Below are 24,586 nucleotides of genomic sequence, written 5' to 3' on the forward strand. Positions count from 1 at the left end.
CAAATTTAAAAAAAAAGGCATTTTTTGCAGAAACTGGGTACTGGCAGACAGCTGCCAGTACCCAAGATGGCTCCCAGTAAGGTAGAAGGGGAGGGTTAGAGAGCTGTTTGGGGGGATCAGGGAGGTTGGGGGCTAAGGGGGGAATCCTACACATCCAGCATATGTAAATATGCTAAAAAAATTATAATTTTTTTTAAACAAATACCTTTTTATTTTAGTACTGGCAGACTTTCTGCCAGTACTTAAGATGGCGGAGACAATTGTGGGGTGGGGGAGGGAAGAGCGCTGTTTGGGAGGGATCAGGGGGTCTGATGTGTCAGGTTGGAGGCTGATCTCTACACTAAAGCTAAAATTAACCCCGCAAACTCCCTACAAGCTACCTAATTAACCCCTTCACTGCTAGACATAATACACGTGTGATGCGCATCGGAATTTCGTGGCCTTCTAATTACCAAAAAGCAACGCCAAAGCCATATATGTCTGCTATTTCTGAACAAAGGGGATCCCAGAGAAGCATTTATAACCATTTGTGCCATAATTGCACTAGCTGTTTGTTAATAATTTCTGTGAGAAAACAAAAGTTTGTGAAAAAGGGAAGGATTTTTTTTTATTTGATCGCATTTGGCTGGGAAATTTTGGCATGAAATATACCAAAATGGGCCTAGATCAATACTTTGGGTTGTCTACTACACTACACTAAAGCTAAACTTAACCCTACAAGCTCCCTAATTAACCCCTTCACTGCTGGGCATAATACACGTGTGATGCGCAGTGGCATTTCGTGGCCTTCTAATTACCAAAAAGCAATGCCAAAGACATATATGTCTGCTATTTATGAACAAAGGGGATCCCAGAGAAGCTTTTACAACCCTGTGTGCCATAATTGCACAGGCTGTTTGTAAATAATTTCAGTGAGAAACCTAAAATTGTGAAAAAGTGAACGATTTGTTTTTTATTTGATCGCATTTGGCGGTGAAATGGTGGCATGAAATATACCAAGATGGACCTAGATTAATTCTTGGGGTTGTCTACTACACTAAACTAAAGCTAAAATTAACCCTAGGAGCTCCCTACATGCTCTCTAATTAACCCCTCCACTGCTGAGCATAATACACGTGTGGTGCGCAGTGGCATTTAGCGGCCTTCTAATTACCAAAAAAAAATGCCAAAGCCATATATGTCTGCTATTTATGAACAAAGGGGATCCCAGAGAAACATTTACAACCATTTGTGCCACAATTGCACAAGTCGTTTGCAAATAATTTCAGTGAGAAACCTAAAGTTTGTGAAAAAGTGAACAATTTTTTTTTTTTATTTGATCTCATTTGGCGGTGAAATGGTGGCATGAAATATACCAAATTGGGCCTAGATCAATACTTTGGGATGTTTTCTAAAAAAATATATATACATGTCAATGGATATTCAGGGATTCCTAAAAGATATCAGTGTCCCAATGTAACTAGCGCTAATTTTGAAAAAAGTGATTTGGAAATAGCAAAGTGCTACTTGTACTTATTGCCCTATAACTTGCAAAGAACATGTAAACATTGGGTATTTCTAAACTCAGGACAAAATGTAGAAACTATTTAGCATGGGTGTTTTTTGGTGGTTGTAAATGTGTAACAGATTTTGGGGGTCACAGTTAGAAAAAGTGTTTTTTTTTTTGTTTTTTTTTCCTTCATATTTTACAAAAAAAATTATAGTAAATTATAAGATATGATGAAAATAATGATATCTTAAGAGAGTGCATTTAATGGCCAGAAAACTGGTATATAATATGTGTGGGTACAGTAAATGAGTAAGAGAAAAATTACAGCTAAACACAAACGCTGCAAAAATGTAAAAATAGCCTTGGTCCCAAACGGACAGAAAATGGAAAAGTGCCGTGTTCATTAAGGGGTTAAAAAGGTAGATGATCCCTTTATTACCCATTCCCTAGTTTTGCACAACCAACAGTTATATAAATACACTTTTTACCTCTGTAACTAATCCTCTGCAAACAGCTCTCTTATTTCATTTTAGCCAATCAGAGCTAGCTCATCTGAACTCCATGTGCGTGAGCACAGTGTTATCTATGTGACACACATGAACTAACACCCTCTAGTGGTGAAAAACTGTCAAAATGCCCTGAGAGAAGAGGCAGCCTTCAAGGGATTATAAATTAGCATATGAACCTCCTAGGTTTAGCTTTCAACTAAGAATACCAAGAGAACAAAGCAAATTTGGTGATTAAAAAAAAGTAAATTGGAAAATTGTTTAAAATTACGTTCTCTATCTGAATCATGAAAGTTTATTTTGGACTAGACTGTCCCTTTAAGCAAATGTTAACTGTAATCAGTTGTTAAAATAAAGGATTTAAAGGGTAACAATGTATTCGGCTCTACATTTTGTATCATTAAAGTGAAGGTAAAGTTAGCTTTATTGTATGAGTACATGTTAAAATAATCCCAAAATTAATGCTAGTTTCATTCATCATTTTTTTTTAATTTAACATATAAACTCACTTATCTCTGTTTTTGCATTTAATTTTCTGCGCTTTGAAAACAACCCGCCTTTTTTTTTTTTTTTTTTCCTTGCCGGTCACGTTCTTGAAAAGGCCAATTGAAAACCTGGCCGTTAGGCGGCCGTCATTCCTCTACTTGACGATTTGCGCATGCGTTGCAATTCTTCCCTTATTTGAGAAGCTCGCTCCCGCTTAGCGCTGCTATTTCTTCTCCATTACAAACTATTCGAGTAACGCATGCGCATAGGTAATCGTCGTCGCAATGTGTGCATGCGCAATTTGTTAGTTACACGAGAACGCTCTTTTGAGATGCATATAGAGCGGGTGGGACCGCTCTATACGTAAGAGTGTCAAAAGCCAGGAAATGGATCGTGGGAGGAGTTAACACCGGCACAGTTAGTAAATATAAATCGTTTGCAATAAAAAAATATATATTGAAATGCTGGAAAAAAAAGTTAGCGATCACACTATTTAGGCTATAAGTAATATAATTATGCTTAAAAAACGTCCATACTTTACCTTCACTTTAAGTGTCTTGATCTGACAGAGAGAAAATAAAATTAAAGAATTTGGTTTTGGAAGGAAAGGTTAAAAAAAAAAAAAAAAAAAGGTAGGGGAGTGTGGGGTCAGGCAAATTCTGACTTTTTCTCGGGAAAGATCCGGTAACGGGTCTTCAAATTTTGTTCAAGGCCTGGTCATTTTTCTTTTTTGCACTTTTATGTTCCTTTAAATGTGAGCAATCCCACTCTTTCATTGTGTTAATCTTGCAGTAATCCCTGAACCATTTCTTACCTACAGATTCTAAAGATAAATCTCGGGAAGACATGCCTGCTATGCTATCTTCTCTGTGGAAGAAACTTGACCACACTCTTTCCCAAATTAGGTATGTTTTTTTTTTTTGTTTGGTGTGTGTATATGTGTGTGTGTGTATATATATATATATATATATATATATATATATATATATATATATATATATATATATATATATATATATATATATATATATATATATATATTTTTTTATATATATATTTTTATATATATATATATATATATACATATGCAGGTAGCCCTCAGTTTACGCCGGGGTTAGGTTCCAGAAGGAATGGTTGTAAATTGAAACCCAGTGTATAATGTAAGTCAATGGGAAGTGAGGGAGTTAGGTTCCAGGCCCCTCTCAAAATTGTCATAAGTAACACCTAATACATTATTTTTAAAGCTTTGAAATGAAGACTTTAAATGCTAAACAACAGTATAAACCTAATAAAATAATCACACAACACAGAATATATAATTAAACTAAGTTAAATGAAATTTGATAAACCGCATTATAAACCTAATAAAATAATCACACAATACAGACTTCACTGGCATTTTTCTGCAAACAGTTCTTTCTATGCATTCCAATCTGGACTGATTTATAGACAGGAAGATCTTGTTCCTCTGAAATCTGCTCGATAGCTCAGGTCTGGTTAAACTGATTAATTTCAGCTTGCTTGGCTTTGCTGCAACACAAACGGACAGATCCACCTACTGGCTATTTTAATAAATGCACTGCTTATCAATGCTTTTCAATAGCAGTCACATGACTGGGAAAAAAGGTTGTTATTCTGAAACGGTGTAAATTGAACCGTTGTAAACCGAGGGCCGTATGTATGTGAGTGTATATGTGTATATGTATGTATATATATATATATATATATATGTATGTATATATATATATATATATATATATATATATATATATACATACATACATACATACATACATACATACATACATACATACATACATACATACACACTTTATTAAAAAGAGACATTTTGTTTGTGATATTTAGACACTTGACCAAAGGCATATTTTACAAATATCAAGTTACTCTAGAGGATTAATAATATATGCATAGAAATTAAGATTTTCTCAACTCATTTTCTTATTCAATAATTCATTTAAGTATCACTGTCCAGATCCAAATTAGTTGTTTCTTTTCATACATACCAAAAATATATACTTTTCTTTTTTCGAAATCCTTCGAATAAACAGAAAAAATAAAGGGTCTGCATTTTTCAGAGTCAGCTGTGATTTCATTTTTTATTGTGTGTCTTTTGATTCATGCTCAAAACATTTTACCTACTTTTTTTGACAGGAATATGCAAGAATCTGCAGTCTTTTATCCACTTCAAAGAGGTAAGAATATCGGCTCATCTATATTCTGTTATTAAATGAAAGCTAGCTTTCTTTCCTATGACATGGAGAGTCCACGACTTCATTCCAATTACTAGTGGGATATTCAACTCCTGGCCGACAAGAGGGGGCAAAGAGCACCCCAGCAAAGTTGTTAAGTGTAACTTCCCTTACCCATAATCCCCAGTCATTCTCTTTGCCTCTGTCAATGGAAGTTGTGCGAAGTTGGTGTCTGAAGATTTTAATCCTTTTATGGGTACTTTTCCCTGTAAGCAAGGATTGGGGTCTAGCTGTGTTCACGCCAATCTCTTCAGTAAGAGTAGTGGTGGCTTTTAAGCAGTTAAAAGGTGGCAAGGTAGTCCTTGCTTTTATTTTAACACTTTGCTTCCCCTTTTAAATAAGCCAGAGTTGGTTACTCTGTTCTTTATTTTCCTACAGGTCCATGTCAGGGAGTAAAGTACCTGCCACACCTAAAGAGCAGCATCTGTCCTACAGAATAAGGTAAGTGCCTTTTGCCTTCTAGGTACTCGATGACAGCGCACTTAAGATGTTTATCCTCATGTAGATCCTTAAAAGTGGGGACATAGTAATCCTTTCATGTTAAGGATTAATAATGGACAGATGTGTTTGCATTTTTTATGGGATAAAGCAGTCATTGATAAGTGTTTATGTGGGAAACCGTATGAGAGAGAGAGACTGGGCTAGGGCTTCAGAGGAAAGGGATTTCCTTTATTTTATACTCATTGGTCTGTTTATTTTAACTTGTGCCTGATAGAGGTTAATAGGCAACATTTAATAGACTTCTCCTAACGGTTTATAGATGACTGAGGAGTGCAGAGGACCGTTGAAATATCGGCTTTCAGGAGCCAGGTATAAGGGACCGCTGTTACTCTTAGCGGTTTCCTTATGTTCGCACACTTTATTTGATGGCGCAGGTAATTCAGACCCGCTCACGTGGCACTTCGGAACGAAGCTTAGGAAATCTTCGTAGCGGGTTTGTGTCAGCTTGCAGGTTTGAAGAGACTGCATCTGGTGAATATCGCTCCCAACTGCTAGTGGGCATTCAATTTGTCCTGTAGGAGGTTAGGCGATATTTCTATGGAAACTAGAGTGTTTCCGACTTTACTACTATTTTGGACCTGTTATACAACTCAAAGTATAAGTGTTTTTTTTTATTTTTAATATCCTTATATTTTTAATTTGCTTGGGGTTCTGGACCCAGAATTAGAGCAGTCCATGCCTGTGGATAAATGCCAACTATGATTAGAGGCTCAAATTGTCTTACCAATGCAGTTTTGTTCCTCCTGCTTAGAAAAGACTCTAAGCAGGAGGAACAAAAAAGACTTTAAAATTTATGGACAAATTACTCCGTTCTGAGCCTAATGTCTCTCACGATGATGCTGTGTGTGACATGCCTCCGCTTTCTCCTCAAACATCACAAGCTTTAATGGTTTCTCATACTGTGCCTTCCTTGTCCTCTCATCCACCTGGGGATGTTTATTTACCTGGGGATTTTGCCACACAGATTTTTTCTGCAGTAACTGTGGCTTTGTCGGCTTTCCCTTAATCAGGGAAGCGTAAAATACTAAGGCTTCTGACTCTAGGACTGCGTTAGCCAATCTTTCTCAGAAGTCTGACGAGGGGAATACTTCAGTAGCTTCTGAAGGTGAGATCTCGAACTCTGACACTCTAGCAGATAAATCTACAGAACCTGAAGAGGTCAATTTTAGATTTAAGCTTGAACATCTCCGGTTACTACTAATGGAGGTTCTAGCTACTTTAGATGACTGAGCCTTCAGTTGCTGTCAACCCCACAAAGTCTTCTAAATTGGAGTTTATGATTCTCCATCTTCTGAGGAGGTTTTTCCTGTTCCACGGAAGATGTCTGAATATATTGCTCAGGAATGGTTCCCCTTCCCCTGTTTTTAAGATGTTTCCTGTTGCCGACTCTATTCGCTACTCATGGCAAATGGTTCCTAAAGTTGAAGGAGCTATTTCTACTCTTGCCAAGAGAATTACTATTCCTTTAGAGGATAGTTGCTCTTTTTTAAGGATCCAATGGATTAGAAGCTTACTTAAAAAAGATGTACAGCCATAAAGGATTACAGTGGCAACCTGCAGCGAGTATTGCCATGGTGGTGGGTGCTGCATCCTATTGGTGGGATGCCTTGTCGGACCTTAGTACTGAGGAAACTACGGTAGAGGAGATCCAGGATAGGATCAAGGCTCTTAAATTGACCAATAACTTTTATCTGCAATGCCAACATGCAGATAATTAGTCTGGGAGCTAAGATGTCTAGTTTCACTGTTGTAGCACACAGAGCTCTGTGGTTAAAATCCTGGTCAGCCAACGTCTCTTTTAAGGCCAAGCTTTTTGCTTTACCTCTATAACGGAAAGACTCTGTTCGGACCTGGTCTGGCAGAGATTATTTCAGAGATTACGGGTGGAAAGGGATCTTTCCTACTTCAGGACAAGAAGACTAGACCTAGAGGTTGCCAGACTTCTAATTTTCGTTCCTTTCGTAACTTTAAGGGACAAAAGTTTTCATCCTCATCAGAACAAAAACCTTCTGCTGACTCTAAATCAGCATGAAGGTTCCGCCCCTGATTCCAGTGTGGATCAGGTGGGGGGCAGGCTTTCTCTTTTTCGTCAAGCCTGGATACACAATGTCCCAGATCCTTGGGCAGTGGACATAGTATCCCAGGGCTACAGAATGGGATTCAGACTATCCTCAAACCACATAAAGAAGGAAGCCGCCTTAAGCTGTGTAAAGGACCTATACTCCCTGGGAGTTATTGTTCCAATCCCCTTAAGAGAACAGGGTCTAGGATTTTATTCAAATCTCTTTGTGGTCCCTAAAAAGGAGGGAACTTTTCATCCCATTCTAGACCTCAAGTGTCTCAACAAATTCCTCAGGGCTCCGTCCTTCAAGATGGAAACTATTCATTCCATTCTTCCTTTGGTACAGGATGGTCGGTTTATGACGACCATAGAGCTTAAGGACGCATACCTTAATGTTCCCATTCACAGGGAACACCATCAGTATCTGAGATTTGCCTTTCTGGACAAGCACTTCAAATTTGTTGCTCTTCCATTCGGCCTGGCCACGGCCCCCAGAATATTCACAAAGGTTCTGGGGGCGCTTTTGACAGTGATCAGATCACAGGGAATTGCTGTTAGTGCAGGCGTCATCTTTTCAACTAGCCCAATCTCATACAGAGATGCTTTTTGTCTTTTCTACTTTCCCATGGGTGGAAGGTGAATTTGGAAAAGAGTTCTCTAGTTTCTTCTACCAAGGTGTGTGTTATATGGACTATAATAGATTCCCTGTCGATAAAAATTTTCCTGACAGAGGTCAGAAAAGACTAAATACTTGCTTCCTGTCTCTTGCCAGGCTGTGATTGGTCTGATGGTGGCATCCATGGACATCTTTCCGCTGCAACTTTGTATGCTCCGTCAATGGAACGGAGACCATTCGGATTTATCACAGAGGATAAATCTGGACCCTCTAACAAGAGACTCTAACTAGTGGTGGGTGTCACAGGAACATCTGTCTCGGGGTGCTTTCTTCCTAAGACCTTCCTGGGAAATTGTGACTACAGACTCCAGCCTGTCAGGCTGGGGTGCTGTTTGTGGTCTTTTAAAAGCTCAGGGCCTGTTGTGTCGGGAAGATTCCTCTCTTCCCATAAACATCTTGGAGTTGAGAGCTATCTTCAATGCCCTATAAGCGTGGCCCCAACTGTCGTTAGTCTGATTGATCTGATTCCAGTCGGAGAACATCACTTCAGTGGCTTACATCAACCACCAGGGAGGGACGCGGAGTTCCTTAGCCATGAAGGAGGTGACTTGCATTCTGCAGTGGGCGGAAGCCCACGTTTGTCTCCTATCTGCCATCCACATTACAGGAGTGGACAACTGGGAGGCGGATTTTCTGAGCAGACAATCCTTTCATCCCAGGAAGTGTTCTCTCAGATAGCCCTCCAGTGGGGGGTTCCAGAGTTAGATCTGATGGCGTCCCGCCAAAACGCCAAGGTTCCAGAGTATGGCTCAAGGTCAAGAGATCCTCCGGCCGTTCTGATATATGCTCTAGAGGTACCTTGAAGGTTTTCTCTGGCATATCTGTTTCCTCCGTTTGCTCTCCTTTCACAAGTCATAGCTCGTGTCAAGCAGGAGAGTGCACCTAATAGCTCCTGCATGGCCTCGCAGGATCTGGTTCGCGGATCTAGTAAGGATGTCGTCTCTACCTCCTTGGAGGTTACCTCAGAGGAAGGACCTTCTACTTCAAGGTACTTTCCTCCATCCAAACCTAGATTCTCTAAAGCTCACTGCTTAGAGATTTAACGCCTAATTCTGTCTAGACGTGGTTTTTCTGAAGCAGTCATTGAAACTATGATTCAGGCTAGGAAACCTTTTACTCGTAAGATTTACCATAAGATATGGCATAAACATCTTTTATTGGTGCAAATCTAATCGGTTTTCCTGAGACGGTTAAGGATTCCCCAGATTTGGTCTTTTCTTCAGGATGGCCTGGAGAAGTGTTTGTTGGCCAGTACCCTAAAGGGTCAGATGTCTGCTTTATCTATCCTTTTACACAAACGTCTGGCAGACTTACCAGATGTTCAGGCCTTCGTACAGGCCCTGGTTAGCAGGTCTTTATTTTAATACCATCTGCCTGGCCCTGACTACCCTAACCCTCCTAGCTCAAGTGTACATGCAACTTGGGTTTTTCCGCTTGCCCCCCGGGCCTCCTGCAGCAGTTCCATATCAGTGCACAGCGCCACATTTAGCCTAGCTGTGGCGCTGTGCACCAATCACTGGTAATATATGGATGCCCGCAGGCACCAGAACCGCTGCAGGAAGTCGGGGGGGCAAGCGGAACACACCAAGTTGCATGTACAACCCAGGCCAGCACTTGTCCCGCCGCAGCAGACTCCGTAGGAGCGCATGTGGACAAGAGATCACCTCATTGAGTCCGCCTAATTGGGGGAACCAAGCGGGCAGGTAAGGACCCGGAGCTTGCCCCCTTTTCGACCCTACCTGGTGTAGGATTCTCACTGGAGCCGCTGGTTTAGCTCTACCTGTCGCTGGGAACTTCGGTACCCTAGAGGGAACATGTCGGAATATATCCGACATTGGAGCGCAAGTGGTAAAACACTTGGTTGGATATATTCCGTCATAGGTCCGGAAAGGGTTAATTTAGTTCAAATTTTGCAGCATGCTCCGTTTGAGCCGATGCACGTGGTTGATATAAAATTGTTATCCTGGAAGGTTTTATTTCTTGTTGCTATTTCTTCCACTTGCAGAGTGTCTGAGCTTTCTGTTATGCAGTGGGATTTCTCCCTACCTTATTTTTAATTCTGATAAGGCGGTCCTTCGTACTAAATTGGGGTTTCTCACTAAGGTGGTGTCGGATCAAAACATTAATCAGGAAATTGTTGTTCCTTCTTGTTTTGTCCTAATCCTTCTTCTCAAAAGGAACGTGTTTTGCATAACATGGATGTTGTGCAGGCTCTAAAATTTTACTTGCAAGCTACTAAAGATTTTCGGCAATCTTCTGCCCTTTTTTCTCTGGAAAGCTTAAGGGTCAGAAGGCCACTTCTACTACTCTGTCTCTCTGGTTGAAAAATTTGGTTCATTTGGCTTATGAGACTGCTGGACAGCAGCCTCCTGAGAGACTTATGGCTCATTTCATTAGGGCTGTCTCCTCTTCTTGGGCTTTCAAAAATTAAGCTTCTCTGGAACAGGTTTGCAAGGTGGCAACGTGGTCCTCTCTGCATACTTTTTCCAAATTCTAAAATTTTGGTACTTTTTGCCTCGGCCGAGGCTTCTTTTGGGACAAAGGTTCTTAAAGCGGTGGTGCATTCTGTTTAGGTCTTCCTGCCTTTTTCTCCCTCCCTGTTCATTCTGTGTCCTCTAGCTTGGGTATTGGTTCCCACTAGTAATTGGAATGACGTTGTGGACTCTCCATGTCATAGGAAAGAAAACAAAATGTATGCTTACCTGATAAATTTATTTATTTCCGGACATAGAGAGTCCATGACCCCACCCGCTTTCATTATAATTCGGCAGTTTTTTTGAGTAAACATCAGGCATCTTTTCAGCATTGTGTTTCTTCTTCTTTCCATTTTTCTTCGGCTGAATGACTGGGGATTATGGGTTCTTTGCCTCCTCCTGCTGGCCAGGAGTTGAATATCCCACTAGTAATTGGAATGACGTTGTGGTCTCTCCATGTCCGGAAAGAAATTTATCATGTAAGCATAAATTTTTTGTTTTTTTCACAATATCTAGTACAGGGTTCGACAAACCAGCAGCCAGGTACCCCTGGCTCCTAACTTTTTGGGTTATTCTCCATAGATCTATTCACAAATACCACTGTCTGGTTCCTAAAAATGTGTCCGGCTCCTAAATATTCTTACTGGCTCCTAAATTTTAAACAGATTTGTCGACCCCTGATCTAGTATCCTTAAAACGATATGCACAAATGTATCCTCTGCAAGGTCTTACAATTTCCGCTACCAAAACTCCTCACTTTCAAGCCTACGGAGCTGTTTTTGTATTGGTGGAGGGGGGGTTCATTTTGTCTTTTTCTAACTTACAGTGATTATTTTTTTGGATTTATTTTTTCTAGCTCGCACAAGAAATGGAATAGAAAAAATTAGAGAACAAAGATTGGCTTTATCACCTTTGGCTTCACCTGGGTCAAATGCATTACGTGTTGGACAACAAACCTCTACTCCAATAACTTCAACACAAATCGTATTGCGACCACTTACAACTCAAACTATCTCAAAGGTTGTAGCTAATCCTTTGTTTCTCAGCCAGTCCTCAATTCAAGGAAACAGCTCTCTTGACAGCAGTAAGTATTAGGCTTTTTACACAATAGCAATGAATATCTGTGTTTCTATCGAATAATTTCTCCTTTTATAAGGCTGTCTTCCACACTTTAAGCAAGTAATGTACTGGTATTTCTATCACTTTTTTTTTTTTCTCTAGATGGGGATACATTACAAATTATTTCACTTGGACCTCCTGAGAAAAAACTGCCTTCTGTACACTCCTCTCCCATGAGACGAAAAAAGTGAGTAGTTATTTTTTCCTTCAATTGCCATAAACTATTCTTCTGGTAGCACACAGAAAAACCCATATAAATGTTTCTTAAAAACACTGGGTTTTCTGAAATATTAAACATTGTATGGCCAAATTTACATGCTTTAATTCGAAAGCACTTCATTGGTCCACTACTTAACTCAAAACTCTCTCTTTAACATTCATAAATGGGTTAAAGACATAGGTAAAGACCCAATATGGAGCTGCAACAACTGCAGCTCCCAAACTAAACACAGCCAGTGATTGCTACTACCGTTTGGCTTACCAGTGGTTTCCTCTTCAGTACCAGCAGTTCTCTGCCACTCCAGAACAGGACATTATCTGTGTTTGGCTTCTTTGTGAGTATTGCAGAAATTTGTACGCTCTAACAAATTGGATGTAATTTATGTCCTACAATTACAACTTATCACCTTATTAGGACTGTGTGAGAACTCTCCAATCAAATCTCACCACAATAAACATGTTTCTACATGTCACTAGAAAGGTGTAAAAGGTTTACGTTGGCATTACATGATATAGACTGAAAATTCTAATTCTTTTACTTTTTGGAGTGCTTTTTTTTATTTTAAAACTTCAGGCCATGTAATGCTATGTTATTAACCCCCGTAAACACATAAAGTACCACTCTGACCTGCAGATTGCTGCTGACCAAGTCAATGCTTTAAAAGTATGGTACAAAAAGATCTATAGAAAATTGTCTTTGTGAAGCTGAAAAGGGTAAGAGCTATAATACCTTTAGCACTCAGACATTGGAAGTAGTGATCGGACATCCAGGAAGAGATTGCATTTAAACTTCCGGTGATCTGTTTGAGCACACCGGCGGTACTAGAACCTAAAGGAAGATATGCATTTCTTGAGAGAGAATGTATATATTGAGTGAAGCAAGGGGCCCAGTATAGAGTCTTGTGGTATTCTACTAAGAGAAGCACAGGAACATAAGAGAGGCCATTGGAGACATAGGAAGTGAACAAGGACATGGCTCTCTCTCGAGCCAAAGAATAGTGAATTTGTAAAAAGAGAATGATCTGGTGTGTCAATGCAACCAGTAGGTCTAGAAAAAGAAGTGAGTGGTGGGGAAAAAAGTCAAATAAGATCTTTATTATAGAGTTAACTTTTTAACAGTTTAATCCCTTGGATGCCAAATAAGGCTAATTGTGTTGATTGTCTCTAGCAGTCAGTTTGTTAAACGGCACTGATATCCTCTACCCTCACATACATAGAAAATTCATTTTAATGTGCTCTCTAAACTGGTGATGTATGTATTTAGTATGTTTTAGAAAATTGAGTTAGTGTCTGTTTGCCAAATGGTTGCTTTATAATATATACACTTTCATTGTAGTGACTCTCACAGGAGGCGGCGTGCAGCTGTGCCAAGCTCAAATGCTGTATCATTAGAAGATTCGGGGCAAGAGAATGACTCTCTGCAAGAGCTCATAGCTGAGAACTTCCCTGTAAGTTGGTAAAATGTAGTTCTTTATTGACACTGTCTTTATGATTAATATTAGCTTATTTTAACAAACTTATCAAATTTAATATTTTAAATGATCATTTGCTAATCATAGCTAAAATTAAGCAGAGAGTAGAAATTGTAAGTCGGTTTACATATATAGTACCATAAAGATGTAAATTTAAGAAAAGCATTCGGTGTCTTAACTAAATAAGATTCAAAATACATATGTGAGAATGTAATAAAGGTATTCATATACTTTTCTAAGATAATCAGGAGAGGTAATAGAAAAGATCAGTGTATAAATCATATGTTCATGCATACTTGTTTGTAGAGCGTTTTCATGTGTACTTACTCTTTATCCTAAACTTTCAGCAAATGGTGATAGAAAATGCTAGAGAGAAGATTTTAAGCAACAAGAGTTTGCAAGAGAAATTGGCAGAGAACATTAATAAAATCCTTGGAAGGTAATTGGGTGTTGGTTTTGGAAGCTAAAAGATATTTAGTTTTTGGTTGCTGCACTAACAATTCTGTAGTAATGTTTTTCGTTTGATTTCTTTGTATGCTACAGTTCCACTTTTGCTGTTGGTAGTCAGTCTCTCACGGACTTCTGCCTTGTGCCTAGTTGGTTATTTAACCTGCTGGATATAGAAGCCCGTGTTAATGGGAAGTTATTACAAGACTTTTATGAGGAATTCCGTTTTGATTATAAGTATTTAATGTCCCTTTAAAGGACCATTAAATACAGTAGTGATTGCATGTTTAACAAACGCGTAATAAAACAATATAATACTTTGAATTGCAAATTAGAAGTAGATTTTTTTTTTTTCTCATAAATTTCTGTTTCCTTTAATTTACCTACCTGCAAGAGTTCATAGTATATACATGTATGCGTCTCTGGCTGATACATGTGACAACCATCAGCCAATCAGACTCATACATGTATATACTATGAACTCTTGCAGATGCTTAGCAGTAGCTGGTGCCTCAGAAACTGCACATAAAAAGACCACCATTTTAAATGCATTTTATTGTTTAGCTTCAGTAGACATCAGCTTTCTGTTGCTTTTATAAAATATGTTGTGTAGTCTTACTGCATTTTTGTTTTCATTTTAAATGTAAAATCTTTCTTTTCAGTGATTGTGCGGCCCATACGTCCAAACCAACTGATAGTGAGAATGTTGAAGCTTCAATCGATGAAATCCTTGGCCTTCAGGTAAAGACGCTTAGAGAAATTAGCTTCTAATCATTCATTGGCCTTTCTAGCTGTTATGACTTACCTGCAAACTAAGAAATTCAGAGCTTAAGGGCCTGACGAGCAAGCACTTGCAAGCTTGGAGGAAAATCACACAATATATTTTGGGGCTTTTTTTGAGCATTATAATGCAATTTCTATGTCTCCTTCACATCCATACCCATGCATATTTAGATAAACGGCTCTCAAGCAAAACATTTTGTCCTAAAATTCTTTGAGGTACCTTGCACTATTGACAAGACTGATAATTTCACCTGAGTGGAGCTTTAGATCATCGAACCCTAATTTTCTAAAGCTCTCTGATCTAGCGAGATTACCTAACAAGTCTCATCAGTCCTGCATGGTCCCTCATAGAATTTCAGAGGCGCAAACTTTAGCTCAAGAGCTGTTGTCTTTGCTGTGGGGTGTTCTTTGTGTAAAGAAGTCACACCTACATTATGATATAATGCCTAAACTCTGAGTGGGTCATTGTTCTGTCTGTTTCAGTTTTCTTGTAAACTTCCCCACCCAACGAATGTTCCTATCTGCTTACTATGTGAGCACATTGCTCTGTTGTATACACAATTTAGTGTCTACTGATTGGAACAGAGCCCTCTGTATGAGGTTTATTTTGTTAGACTTGCCCCTATATAGTTAAAGTGAAAGTCAATCCTAGTGTTTTGTGAAATACGGCTTGTCACCCAGTGGCGTCAGATTTCCTGCACGCGGTTTGCTAAGAGGTGGAAATGTCACCTCTTAGCAAAACAGCGTTCTGTGTTGGGCTGCAAGAGCAGCTCAGTGCAGAGAACGCTTGAAACAAATAAATGAGCTTTCTGTATGAAGTATTTTATACTTCATGAATGAAAGTCCCCTTTATTTGTTTCAATGGTCAATCCTAGTGTTTCACAAATGCTAGGATTGACTTTCGCTTTAATAATAAAAAAAATGAATTTACGGAATAGGCATGCACTAAAATGTGCATTTGAAGCTAATATAAGTTAAATACAGTGGCTAATTACAAATACTATGGGGTAGACTGATGGTAACCTTTTAAAATCAGCATATCTCCCTGTAGAACATCTCAGCTTTTATTCCTACCAAGGTATGTGTTTCAACAAAGGACACCAAGAGAGCAAAGTAACATCGATAATAATAGAATTGAAAAGTTGTTTAAAATTGCATGTTCTATCTGAATCATGGAAGTTTTTCATGTTGACTTTAATGTTCCTTTTAAGTTTCTTTCCTGTCCCTTTAAACTGACGTTCCACAGCATGTGTTAGTTTCATTGTGCTGTTTCTAAACAGGGAGGCGAGATGCACATGTCAGAAGACGCTATCCATGAAATCCTGGAGCAGACCGAGCTGGACCCAGATTTCCAGGAGCTTTATGATCTTTTTGCTTTTGGTAAATATTTGGTAAATTTTTCCTCAGCATTTGAAAATATAAAGAAAAAAAATAATTTTGTTTAAATTGTTTTATACTGTAGATTAATATATTCCTTAGAAATGTAGTTTCATAACAACAGTGTATGTGATTTTATAAATATGACATGAGCTTATAGGCTGTCTTTATAAAAGAAGAGCTTTAAAATTAGGCATGGCCGAAATGTCATGGCTTGGCATTTGTTTACTAAGCAAATGACGAATATGGGCAGCAGCATTTAGCTTCTTTCAGCATCAGACATATCAGTGTGTGAGTGCAACACACAAAAATCTGTATTTGTCCAGATGTGTTTGTTGCTCTTTCACAATGATTTATCCAGCTCTAAAACAAGCCAAATGCTGCTGCCTGTGGCCATATTCGGCATTCGCTTAGCAAATGAATGGCAAATCCTGAAATTTCATCAAAGCCTATTCAAAATTCTGTGCAAAGTACACCGTATTCTATTAAATTATTTATGTCTAAAACTGCCAATAAATGCTATATACACTCATTAGGCTGTTTTCAATTTTGCACTCCAGAGATGCACCTCTTGAAAATCCTCTTAAATAGGTTTCCATGTTCTCTTTTTGCAGTGGCCAGTCAGATGCCATATGTGTATGAGCTTATGCACAGCTGTAACAGCATGAGAGTCACTGAAGTATTCTTATATAAACAAAAGCTTGTTCATACTACAACTTAAAAAAATATTGTAGTGCAAAAATGACATTCTGCTTTCCTCTATGGTGGGTAGAGGGAAAAAACCACAGGCAAATTAGAGGAAAAGAAGACCATAATAGTCAGTGTTAACAAATTGTTTTATTACATTTTAAGTGTAGGGGAGTAATATCTGTGAATTTCTCCAACATTGGTGTGTCCGGTCCACGGCGTCATCCTTACTTGTGGGATATTCTCTTCCCCAACAGGAAATGGCAAAGAGTCCCAGCAAAGCTGGTCACATGATCCCTCCTAGGCTCCGCCCACCCCAGTCATTCTCTTTGCCGTTGCACAGGCAACCTCTCCACGGAGATGGTTAAGAGTTTTTTGGTAGACATTTTTATGGGCTAAATCGATTGCTTTATTTGTGCATATTATTCAAATTTAGGCTAACAATTGACATTTATAATCTTGGGGAACGTTTATAAAACGGCAGGCACTTTATTGGACACCTTTTTCAGTCAGGGGGCCTTTCTAGTCATAGACTGAGCCTCATTTTCGCGCCATTAATGCGCAGTTGTTTTTTGAGAGCAGGGCATGCAGTTGCATGTGTGAGGATCTAAGAATCTCTGAAAAAGCTTTTAGAAGGCATCATTTGGTATCGTATTCCCCTCAGGGCTTGGTTGGGTCTTAGCAAAGACTGTATCTGGGACTGTATAGGGGTTAAATTGAAAAACGTCTCCGGTTCCGTTATTTTAAGGGTTAAAGCTCTGAAATATGGTGTGCAATACTTTTAAGGCTTTAAGACACTGTGGTGAAAATTTGGTAATTTTTGAACAATTCCTTCATACTTTTTCACATATTCAGTAATAAAGTGTTTTCTGTTTGAAATTTAAAGTGACAGTAACGGTTTTATTTTAAAACGTTTTTTGTGCATTGTTGACAAGTTTAAGCCTGTTTAACATGTCTGTACCTTCAAATAAGCTATGTTCTATATGTATGAAAGCCAATGTGTCTCCCCATTTAAATTTATGTGATAATTGTGCCATAGCGTCCAAACAAAGTAAGGACAGTACTGCCACAAATAATGATATTGCCCAAGATGATTCCTCAAATGAGGGGAGTAAACATGATACTACATCATCTCCTACTGTGTCTACACCAGTTTTGCCCATGCAGGAGGCCCCTAGTACACCTAGTGCGCCAATACTTATTACCATGCAACAATTAACGGCTGTAATGGATAACTCCATAGCAAATCTTTTATCCAAAATGCCTACTTATCAGAGAAAGCGCGATTGCTCTGTTTTAAACACTGAAGAGCAAGAGGACGCTGATGATAATTGTTCTGTCATACCCTCACACCAATCTGAAGGGGCCATGAGGGAGGTTTTGTCTGAGGGAGAAATTTCAGATTCAGGAAAAATTTCTCATCAAGCTGAACCTGATGTTGTGACATTTAAATTAGAACTTCTCCGCGCACTGCTTAAGGAGGTGTTATCTACTCTGGATGATTGTGACAATTTGGTCATTCCAGAGAAATTATGCAAGATGGACAGGTTCCTAGAGGTTCCGGTGCCCCCCGAAGCTTTTCCTATACCCAAGCGGGTGGCGGACATAGTAAATAAAGAGTGGGAAAACCCCGGCATACCTTTTGTTCCTCCCCCTATATTTAAGAAATTATTTCCTATGGTCGACCCCAGAAAGGACTTATGGCAGACAGTCCCCAAGGTCGAGGGGGCAGTTTCTACTCTAAACAAACGCACTACTATTCCTATCGAAGATAGTTGTGCTTTCAAAGATCCTATGGATAAAAAATTGGAAGGTTTGCTTAAAAAGATTTTTGTACAGCAAGGCTACCTTCTACAACCAATTTCATGCATTGTTCCTGTCACTACGGCAGCGTGGTTCTGGTTCGAGGAACTAGAAAAGTCGCTCAGTAGAGAAACTCCATATGAGGAGGTTATGGACAGAGTTCACGCACTTAAATTGGCTAACTCTTTTATTTTAGATGCCGCTTTGCAATTAGCTAGATTAGCGGCGAAAAATTCAGGGTTTGCTATTGTGGCGCGCAGAGCGCTTTGGCTAAAGTCTTGGTCAGCGGATGTGTCATCCAAGACAAAATTACTTAACATTCCTTTCAAAGGTAAAACTTTATTTGGACCTGATTTGAAAGAGATTATTTCAGACATCACTGGGGGAAAGGGCCACGCCCTTCCACAGGATAGGTCTTTTAAGGCTAAAAATAAGCCTAATTTTCGTCCCTTTCGCAGAAATGGACCAGCCTCTAATTCTGCATCCTCTAAGCAAGAGGGTAATGCCTCACAACCCAAACCAGCCTGGAAACCAATGCAAGGCTGGAACAAGGGTAAGCAGGCCAAGAAGCCTGCCACTGCTAACAAGACAGCATGAAGGAGTAGCCCCCGATCCGGGACCGGATCTGGTGGGGGGCAGACTCTCTCTCTTTGCTCAGGCTTGGGCAAGAGATGTTCAGGATCCTTGGACGCTAGAAATAGTTTCTCAAGGTTATCTCCTGGAATTCAAGGAACTACCCCCAAGGGGAAGGTTCCACAAGTCTCACTTATCCTCAAACCAAATAAAGAGACAGGCATTCTTACATTGTGTAGAAGACCTGTTAAAGATGGGAGTGATACACCCAGTTCCAATAAAGGAACAAGGAATGGGATTTTATTCCAATCTGTTCGTAGTTCCCAAAAAAGAGGGAACGTTCAGACCAATTTTGGATTTGAAGATCCTAAACAAATTTCTCAGGGTACCATCGTTCAAAATGGAAACTATTCGAACGATTCTACCCACCATCCAGGAAAGTCAATTTATGACTACCGTGGATCTAAAGGATGCGTACCTACATATCCCTATCCACAAGGAACATCATCAGTTCCTAAGGTTCGCTTTTCTGGACAAACATTACCAGTTTGTGGCTCTTCCATTCGGATTAGCCACTGCTCCAAGGATTTTCACAAAGGTGCTAGGGTCCCTTCTAGCGGTTCTAAGACCAAGGGGCATTGCAGTAGTACCTTACTTGGACGACATTCTAATACAAGCGTCGTCCCTGTCAAAGGCAAAGGCTCATACGGACATCGTTCTAGCCTTTCTCACATCTCACGGATGGAAGGTGAACAAAGAAAAGAGTTCTCTGTCCCCGTCAACAAGAGTTCCCTTCTTGGGAACAATAATAGATTCCTTAGAAATGAGGATTTTTCTGACAGAGGTCAGAAAATCAAAACTTCTAAGCTCTTGTCAAGTGCTTCATTCTGTTCCTCGTCCTTCCATAGCTCAGTGCATGGAAGTAGTAGGGTTGATGGTTGCAGCAATGGACATAGTTCCTTTTGCACGAATTCATCTAAGACCATTACAACTGTGCATGCTGAAACAGTGGAATGGGGATTATACAGTCTTGTCTCCAATGATTCAAGTAGATCAAAAGACCAGAGATTCACTCCGTTGGTGGCTGACCCTGGACCATCTGTCCCAGGGAATGAGCTTCCGCAGGCCGGAGTGGGTCATTGTCACGACCGACGCCAGTCTAGTGGGCTGGGGTGCGGTCTGGGAATCCCTGAAAGCTCAGGGTCTATGGTCTCGGGAAGAGTCTCTTCTCCCGATAAACATTCTGGAACTGAGAGCGATATTCAATGCTCTCAGAGCTTGGCCTCAACTAGCAAAGGCCAAATTCATAAGGTTCCAATCAGACAACATGACGACTGTTGCTTATATCAATCATCAAGGGGGAACAAAGAGTTCCCTGGCGATGAAAGAAGTGACCAAAATAATTCAATGGGCGGAGGATCACTCCTGCCACTTGTCTGCAATCCACATCCCAGGAGTGGAAAATTGGGAAGCGGATTTTCTGAGTCGTCAGACATTTAATCCGGGGGAGTGGGAACTCCATCCGGAAATCTTTGCCCAAATAACTCAATTATGGGGCATTCCAGACATGGATCTGATGGCGTCTCGTCAGAACTTCAAGGTTCCTTGCTACGGGTCCAGATCCAGGGATCCCAAGGCGACTCTAGTAGATGCACTAGTAGCTCCTTGGACTTTCAACCTAGCTTACGTATTCCCACCGTTTCCTCTCATTCCCAGGCTGGTAGCCAGGATCAATCAGAGGGCCTCGGTGATCTTGATAGCTCCTGCGTGGCCACGCAAGACTTGGTATGCAGACCTGGTGAATATGTCATCGGCTCCACCATGGAAGCTACCTTTGAGACAGGACCTTCTTGTTCAAGGTCCATTCGAACACCCAAATCTGGTCTCCCTCCAACTGACGGCTTGGAGATTGAACGCTTGATTCTATCAAAGCGTGGGTTTTCAGATTCGGTGATAGATACTCTGGTTCAGGCCAGAAAACCTGTAACTAGAAAAATTTACCATAAAATATGGAAAAAATATATCTGTTGGTGTGAATCCAAAGGATTCCCATGGAATAAGATAAAAATTCCTAAGATTCTCTCCTTTCTTCAAGAAGGTTTGGAGAAAGGATTATCTGCAAGTTCTCTAAAGGGACAGATCTCTGCTTTATCTGTCTTACTACACAAAAGACTGGCAGCTGTGCCAGATGTTCAAGCATTTGTTCAGGCTCTGGTTAGGATCAAGCCTGTTTACAGACCTTTGACTCCTCCCTGGAGTCTAAATCTAGTTCTTTCAGTTCTTCAAGGGGTTCCGTTTGAACCCTTACATTCCATAGATATTAAGTTACTATCTTGGAAAGTTTTGTTTTTGGTTGCAATTTCTTCTGCTAGAAGAGTTTCAGAGTTATCTGCTCTGCAGTGTTCTCCTCCTTATCTGGTGTTCCATGCAGATAAGGTGGTTTTGCGTACTAAGCCTGGTTTTCTTCCTAAAGTTGTTTCTAACAAAAATATTAACCAGGAGATAGTTGTACCTTCTTTGTGTCCGAATCCAGTTTCAAAGAAGGAACGTTTGTTACACAATTTGGACGTTGTCCGTGCTCTAAAGTTCTATTTAGAGGCTACTAAAGATTTCAGACAAACATCTTCCTTGTTTGTTGTTTATTCTGGTAAAAGGAGAGGTCAAAAAGCGACTTCTACCTCTCTTTCCTTTTGGCTTAAAAGCATCATCCGATTGGCTTATGAGACTGCCGGACGGCAGCCTCCTGAAAGAATCACAGCTCACTCCACTAGGGCTGTGGCTTCCACATGGGCCTTCAAGAACGAGGCTTCTGTTGACCAGATATGTAAGGCAGCGACTTGGTCTTCACTGCACACTTTTGCCAAATTTTACAAATTTGATACTTTTGCTTCTTCGGAGGCTATTTTTGGGAGAAAGGTTTTGCAAGCTGTGGTGCCTTCCGTTTAGGTAACCTGATTTGCTCCCTCCCTTCATCCGTGTCCTAAAGCTTTGGTATTGGTTCCCACAAGTAAGAATGACGCCGTGGACCGGACACACCAATGTTGGAGAAAACAGAATTTATGCTTACCTGATAAATTACTTTCTCCAACGGTGTGTCCGGTCCACGGCCCGCCCTGGTTTTTTAATCAGGTCTGATGAATTATTTTCTCTAACTACAGTCACCACGGTATCATATGGTTTCTCCTATATATATTTCCTCCTGTCCGTCGGTCGAATGACTGGGGTGGGCGGAGCCTAGGAGGGATCATGTGACCAGCTTTGCTAGGACTCTTTGCCATTTCCTGTTGGGGAAGAGAATATCCCACAAGTAAGGATGACGCCGTGGACCGGACACACCGTTGGAGAAAGTAATTTATCAGGTAAGCATAAATTCTGTTTTTTTTTTTTTTTTTATCAAGCTGACTTGATATCACCAAAACCTGTATATTCTGTATGGCTCTTAATCATCCTTGTCTTTTACTCACCACAACAGTAGTCTGAATAAGTCCTGCTGTCGTCAGGGACATCTATAGATCTGGAAAGAAAAGAAGAAGAAAAAAGACTGCTTGATGTTCAATTCCTTACTGTTCACATGCAATTGAATGAATACAATTTACTTTCAAATGACCTAATTAAAACAGTTGGTCAACTTTTCACACTTATAGGATGATGTTTCCCTTTGAAAAAACAAACCACCGATTCTCTCACACACTTCTTCACTGCTCACAAACTCGGAACTCCTAAATCCCATTGTAATGCATGGCGCAAACTGTAGGTGGTGAACCAAACTGCCACCAAGTCCACAACGAGGAATAATTTCAAATACATTGTATTGCCACAACTTATTTTTTATTTTTTTTTATAAAAATACACACAAGTCAGAATAGTAAACCAGTCTTTTGTGTTTCATGCCCCCTCCGAATGAACCCACATTTTTTTTCTTTCATGATTTAGAAAGAGCATGCAATTTTAAACAACTTTCAAATTTACTTCTATTATCTACTTTGCTTCATTCTCTTGATAACCTTTGCTGAAAAGCATATCTAGATAGGCTCAGTAGCTGCTGATTGGTGGCTGCACATAGATGCCTCGTGTGATTGGCTCACTCATGTGCATTGCTATTTCTTCCGCAAAGGATATCTAAAGAATGAAGTAAATTGGAATATTGTTTTAAATTGTATTCTCTAGCTGAATCATGAAAGAAACATTTTGGGTTAGTGTCCCTTTAAAGTGCCCAGAGTGGCTATGACTTACCATGCCATTTTACATGTAAATTTTAAAGCTATGGTGATTTTATTTTTATTATACCACACGTTAAGAGTGCTGGCACTTATGTTCTTGAACTATTTGTTCCTGTAGCATACACTCGTCCTCATTTTCGACCTGCATGTAATTTGCCAGTAATGTTTTCCTTTTTTAATAATCGCAAAAACACAAAATTGTTACTTCCATGTGGCATTTATTATAGTAATTACTGTTCAAGAATTGTGCTTTGAGACTTTAGAAGTATTGTGAAGTTGTCTTTAAGACCAGCTAAAAGCACAGTGCTACGGTAAAGCTTTCTTTACAGTTTAGAGATGAGTTAGGCGGTGCAATAGCAAAGTGACCAACAGCCATTACCTCAGTGCAGCAGGTTCTTGTACCACCAGCACTAGGTCAGTCTTCTGTACTTCTCAAAAGGGCATGAAACCCAAATTGTTTCTATTCAGATAGCGCATACAACTTTCCAAATTATTTCTATTATCAAATTTGCTTAATTTTCTTGGTATCCTATTTTGAAGCTGCAGCAATCCACTACTGGGAGCTAGCTCAACACATCGGGTGATCCAATGACAAGTAATTTATGGGCAGCCGCCAATCAACATCTAGCTCACAGTAGTGCATCGCTTCTCCTGAGCCTACTTAGGTATGTTCTTCAGCAAAGGATACCAAGAGAGCATTTTGAAAATAGAAGTAAATTAGAAAGTTGTTTAAAGTTCTATGCTCTATCTGAATAATGAAAGAAAATTTGGGGCTTCAGGTCCCTTTTGAAGTTGATACATTTGAGTAAGATGGGTAATAATAGCTATGATCTCAGTGGTTAAATATAAGTTGCTATCTAAATAAGTTAATCTATTGCAAGAAATTATTTTATTAAATACTGTTTGTTTTTTAAAATAGGACCTTCCAAGGCTGTAAAAAATGCCCCTCATGATCCTACACCTCATACTGAGCGGAGTTCGAAAAGCAACCTAAGCAATGAAAACCTTAACATTGACAAACCAATGGAAGCAAATGGTGAGCTGCAGTGTTTGCCAAATGTCTTTATCAGGTTTTTTTTATATGATATAACAACAAAAATAAAGTGACTGATAATGTAAGACCAATATTTGTGATATGGTAGAAACAAAAAGAAAATGTATGATTTTCCATCTTAATGGGAGGAGAGTCCACTGCTTTATTCATTATTTATGGGAATTCATAACCTGGCCACCAGGAGGAGGTAAATTCACCCCAGCCAAAGGCTTAAAAACCTCCCCCACTCCCCTCATCCCCCAGTCATTCTTTGCCTTTCGTCACAGGAGGTTGGCAGAGAAGTGTTGGAAGATTCGAAGTAGTCTCTTATGGAGGGTAGTACTCTTCGCAATGGGACTGGAGTTTTAAGTAGTCCTGTCAGCCTCTCG

At 39.8% G+C, this 24,586-nt stretch overlaps 1 protein-coding gene across 2 annotated transcripts in view; it reads left to right on the forward strand.

Moving 5' to 3' along the window:
* LOC128654564 (protein NPAT) overlaps positions 1-24,586 on the forward strand; it is a 118,593-nt gene that overhangs the window by 7,395 nt on the left and 86,612 nt on the right. For both annotated transcript variants that reach the window (XM_053708548.1, XM_053708549.1), the window contains exons 4-12: positions 3,302-3,386; positions 4,654-4,694; positions 11,321-11,548; positions 11,686-11,770; positions 13,139-13,250; positions 13,622-13,713; positions 14,384-14,462; positions 15,785-15,884; positions 24,084-24,200. In XM_053708548.1, coding sequence (XP_053564523.1) covers positions 3,302-3,386; positions 4,654-4,694; positions 11,321-11,548; positions 11,686-11,770; positions 13,139-13,250; positions 13,622-13,713; positions 14,384-14,462; positions 15,785-15,884; positions 24,084-24,200 — 939 coding nt within the window. The remainder of the gene's footprint in view (positions 1-3,301; positions 3,387-4,653; positions 4,695-11,320; positions 11,549-11,685; positions 11,771-13,138; positions 13,251-13,621; positions 13,714-14,383; positions 14,463-15,784; positions 15,885-24,083; positions 24,201-24,586) is intronic.

The sequence above is a fragment of the Bombina bombina genome, chromosome 3 (assembly GCF_027579735.1).
Source record: "Bombina bombina isolate aBomBom1 chromosome 3, aBomBom1.pri, whole genome shotgun sequence".
Lineage (NCBI taxonomy): Eukaryota > Metazoa > Chordata > Amphibia > Anura > Bombinatoridae > Bombina > Bombina bombina.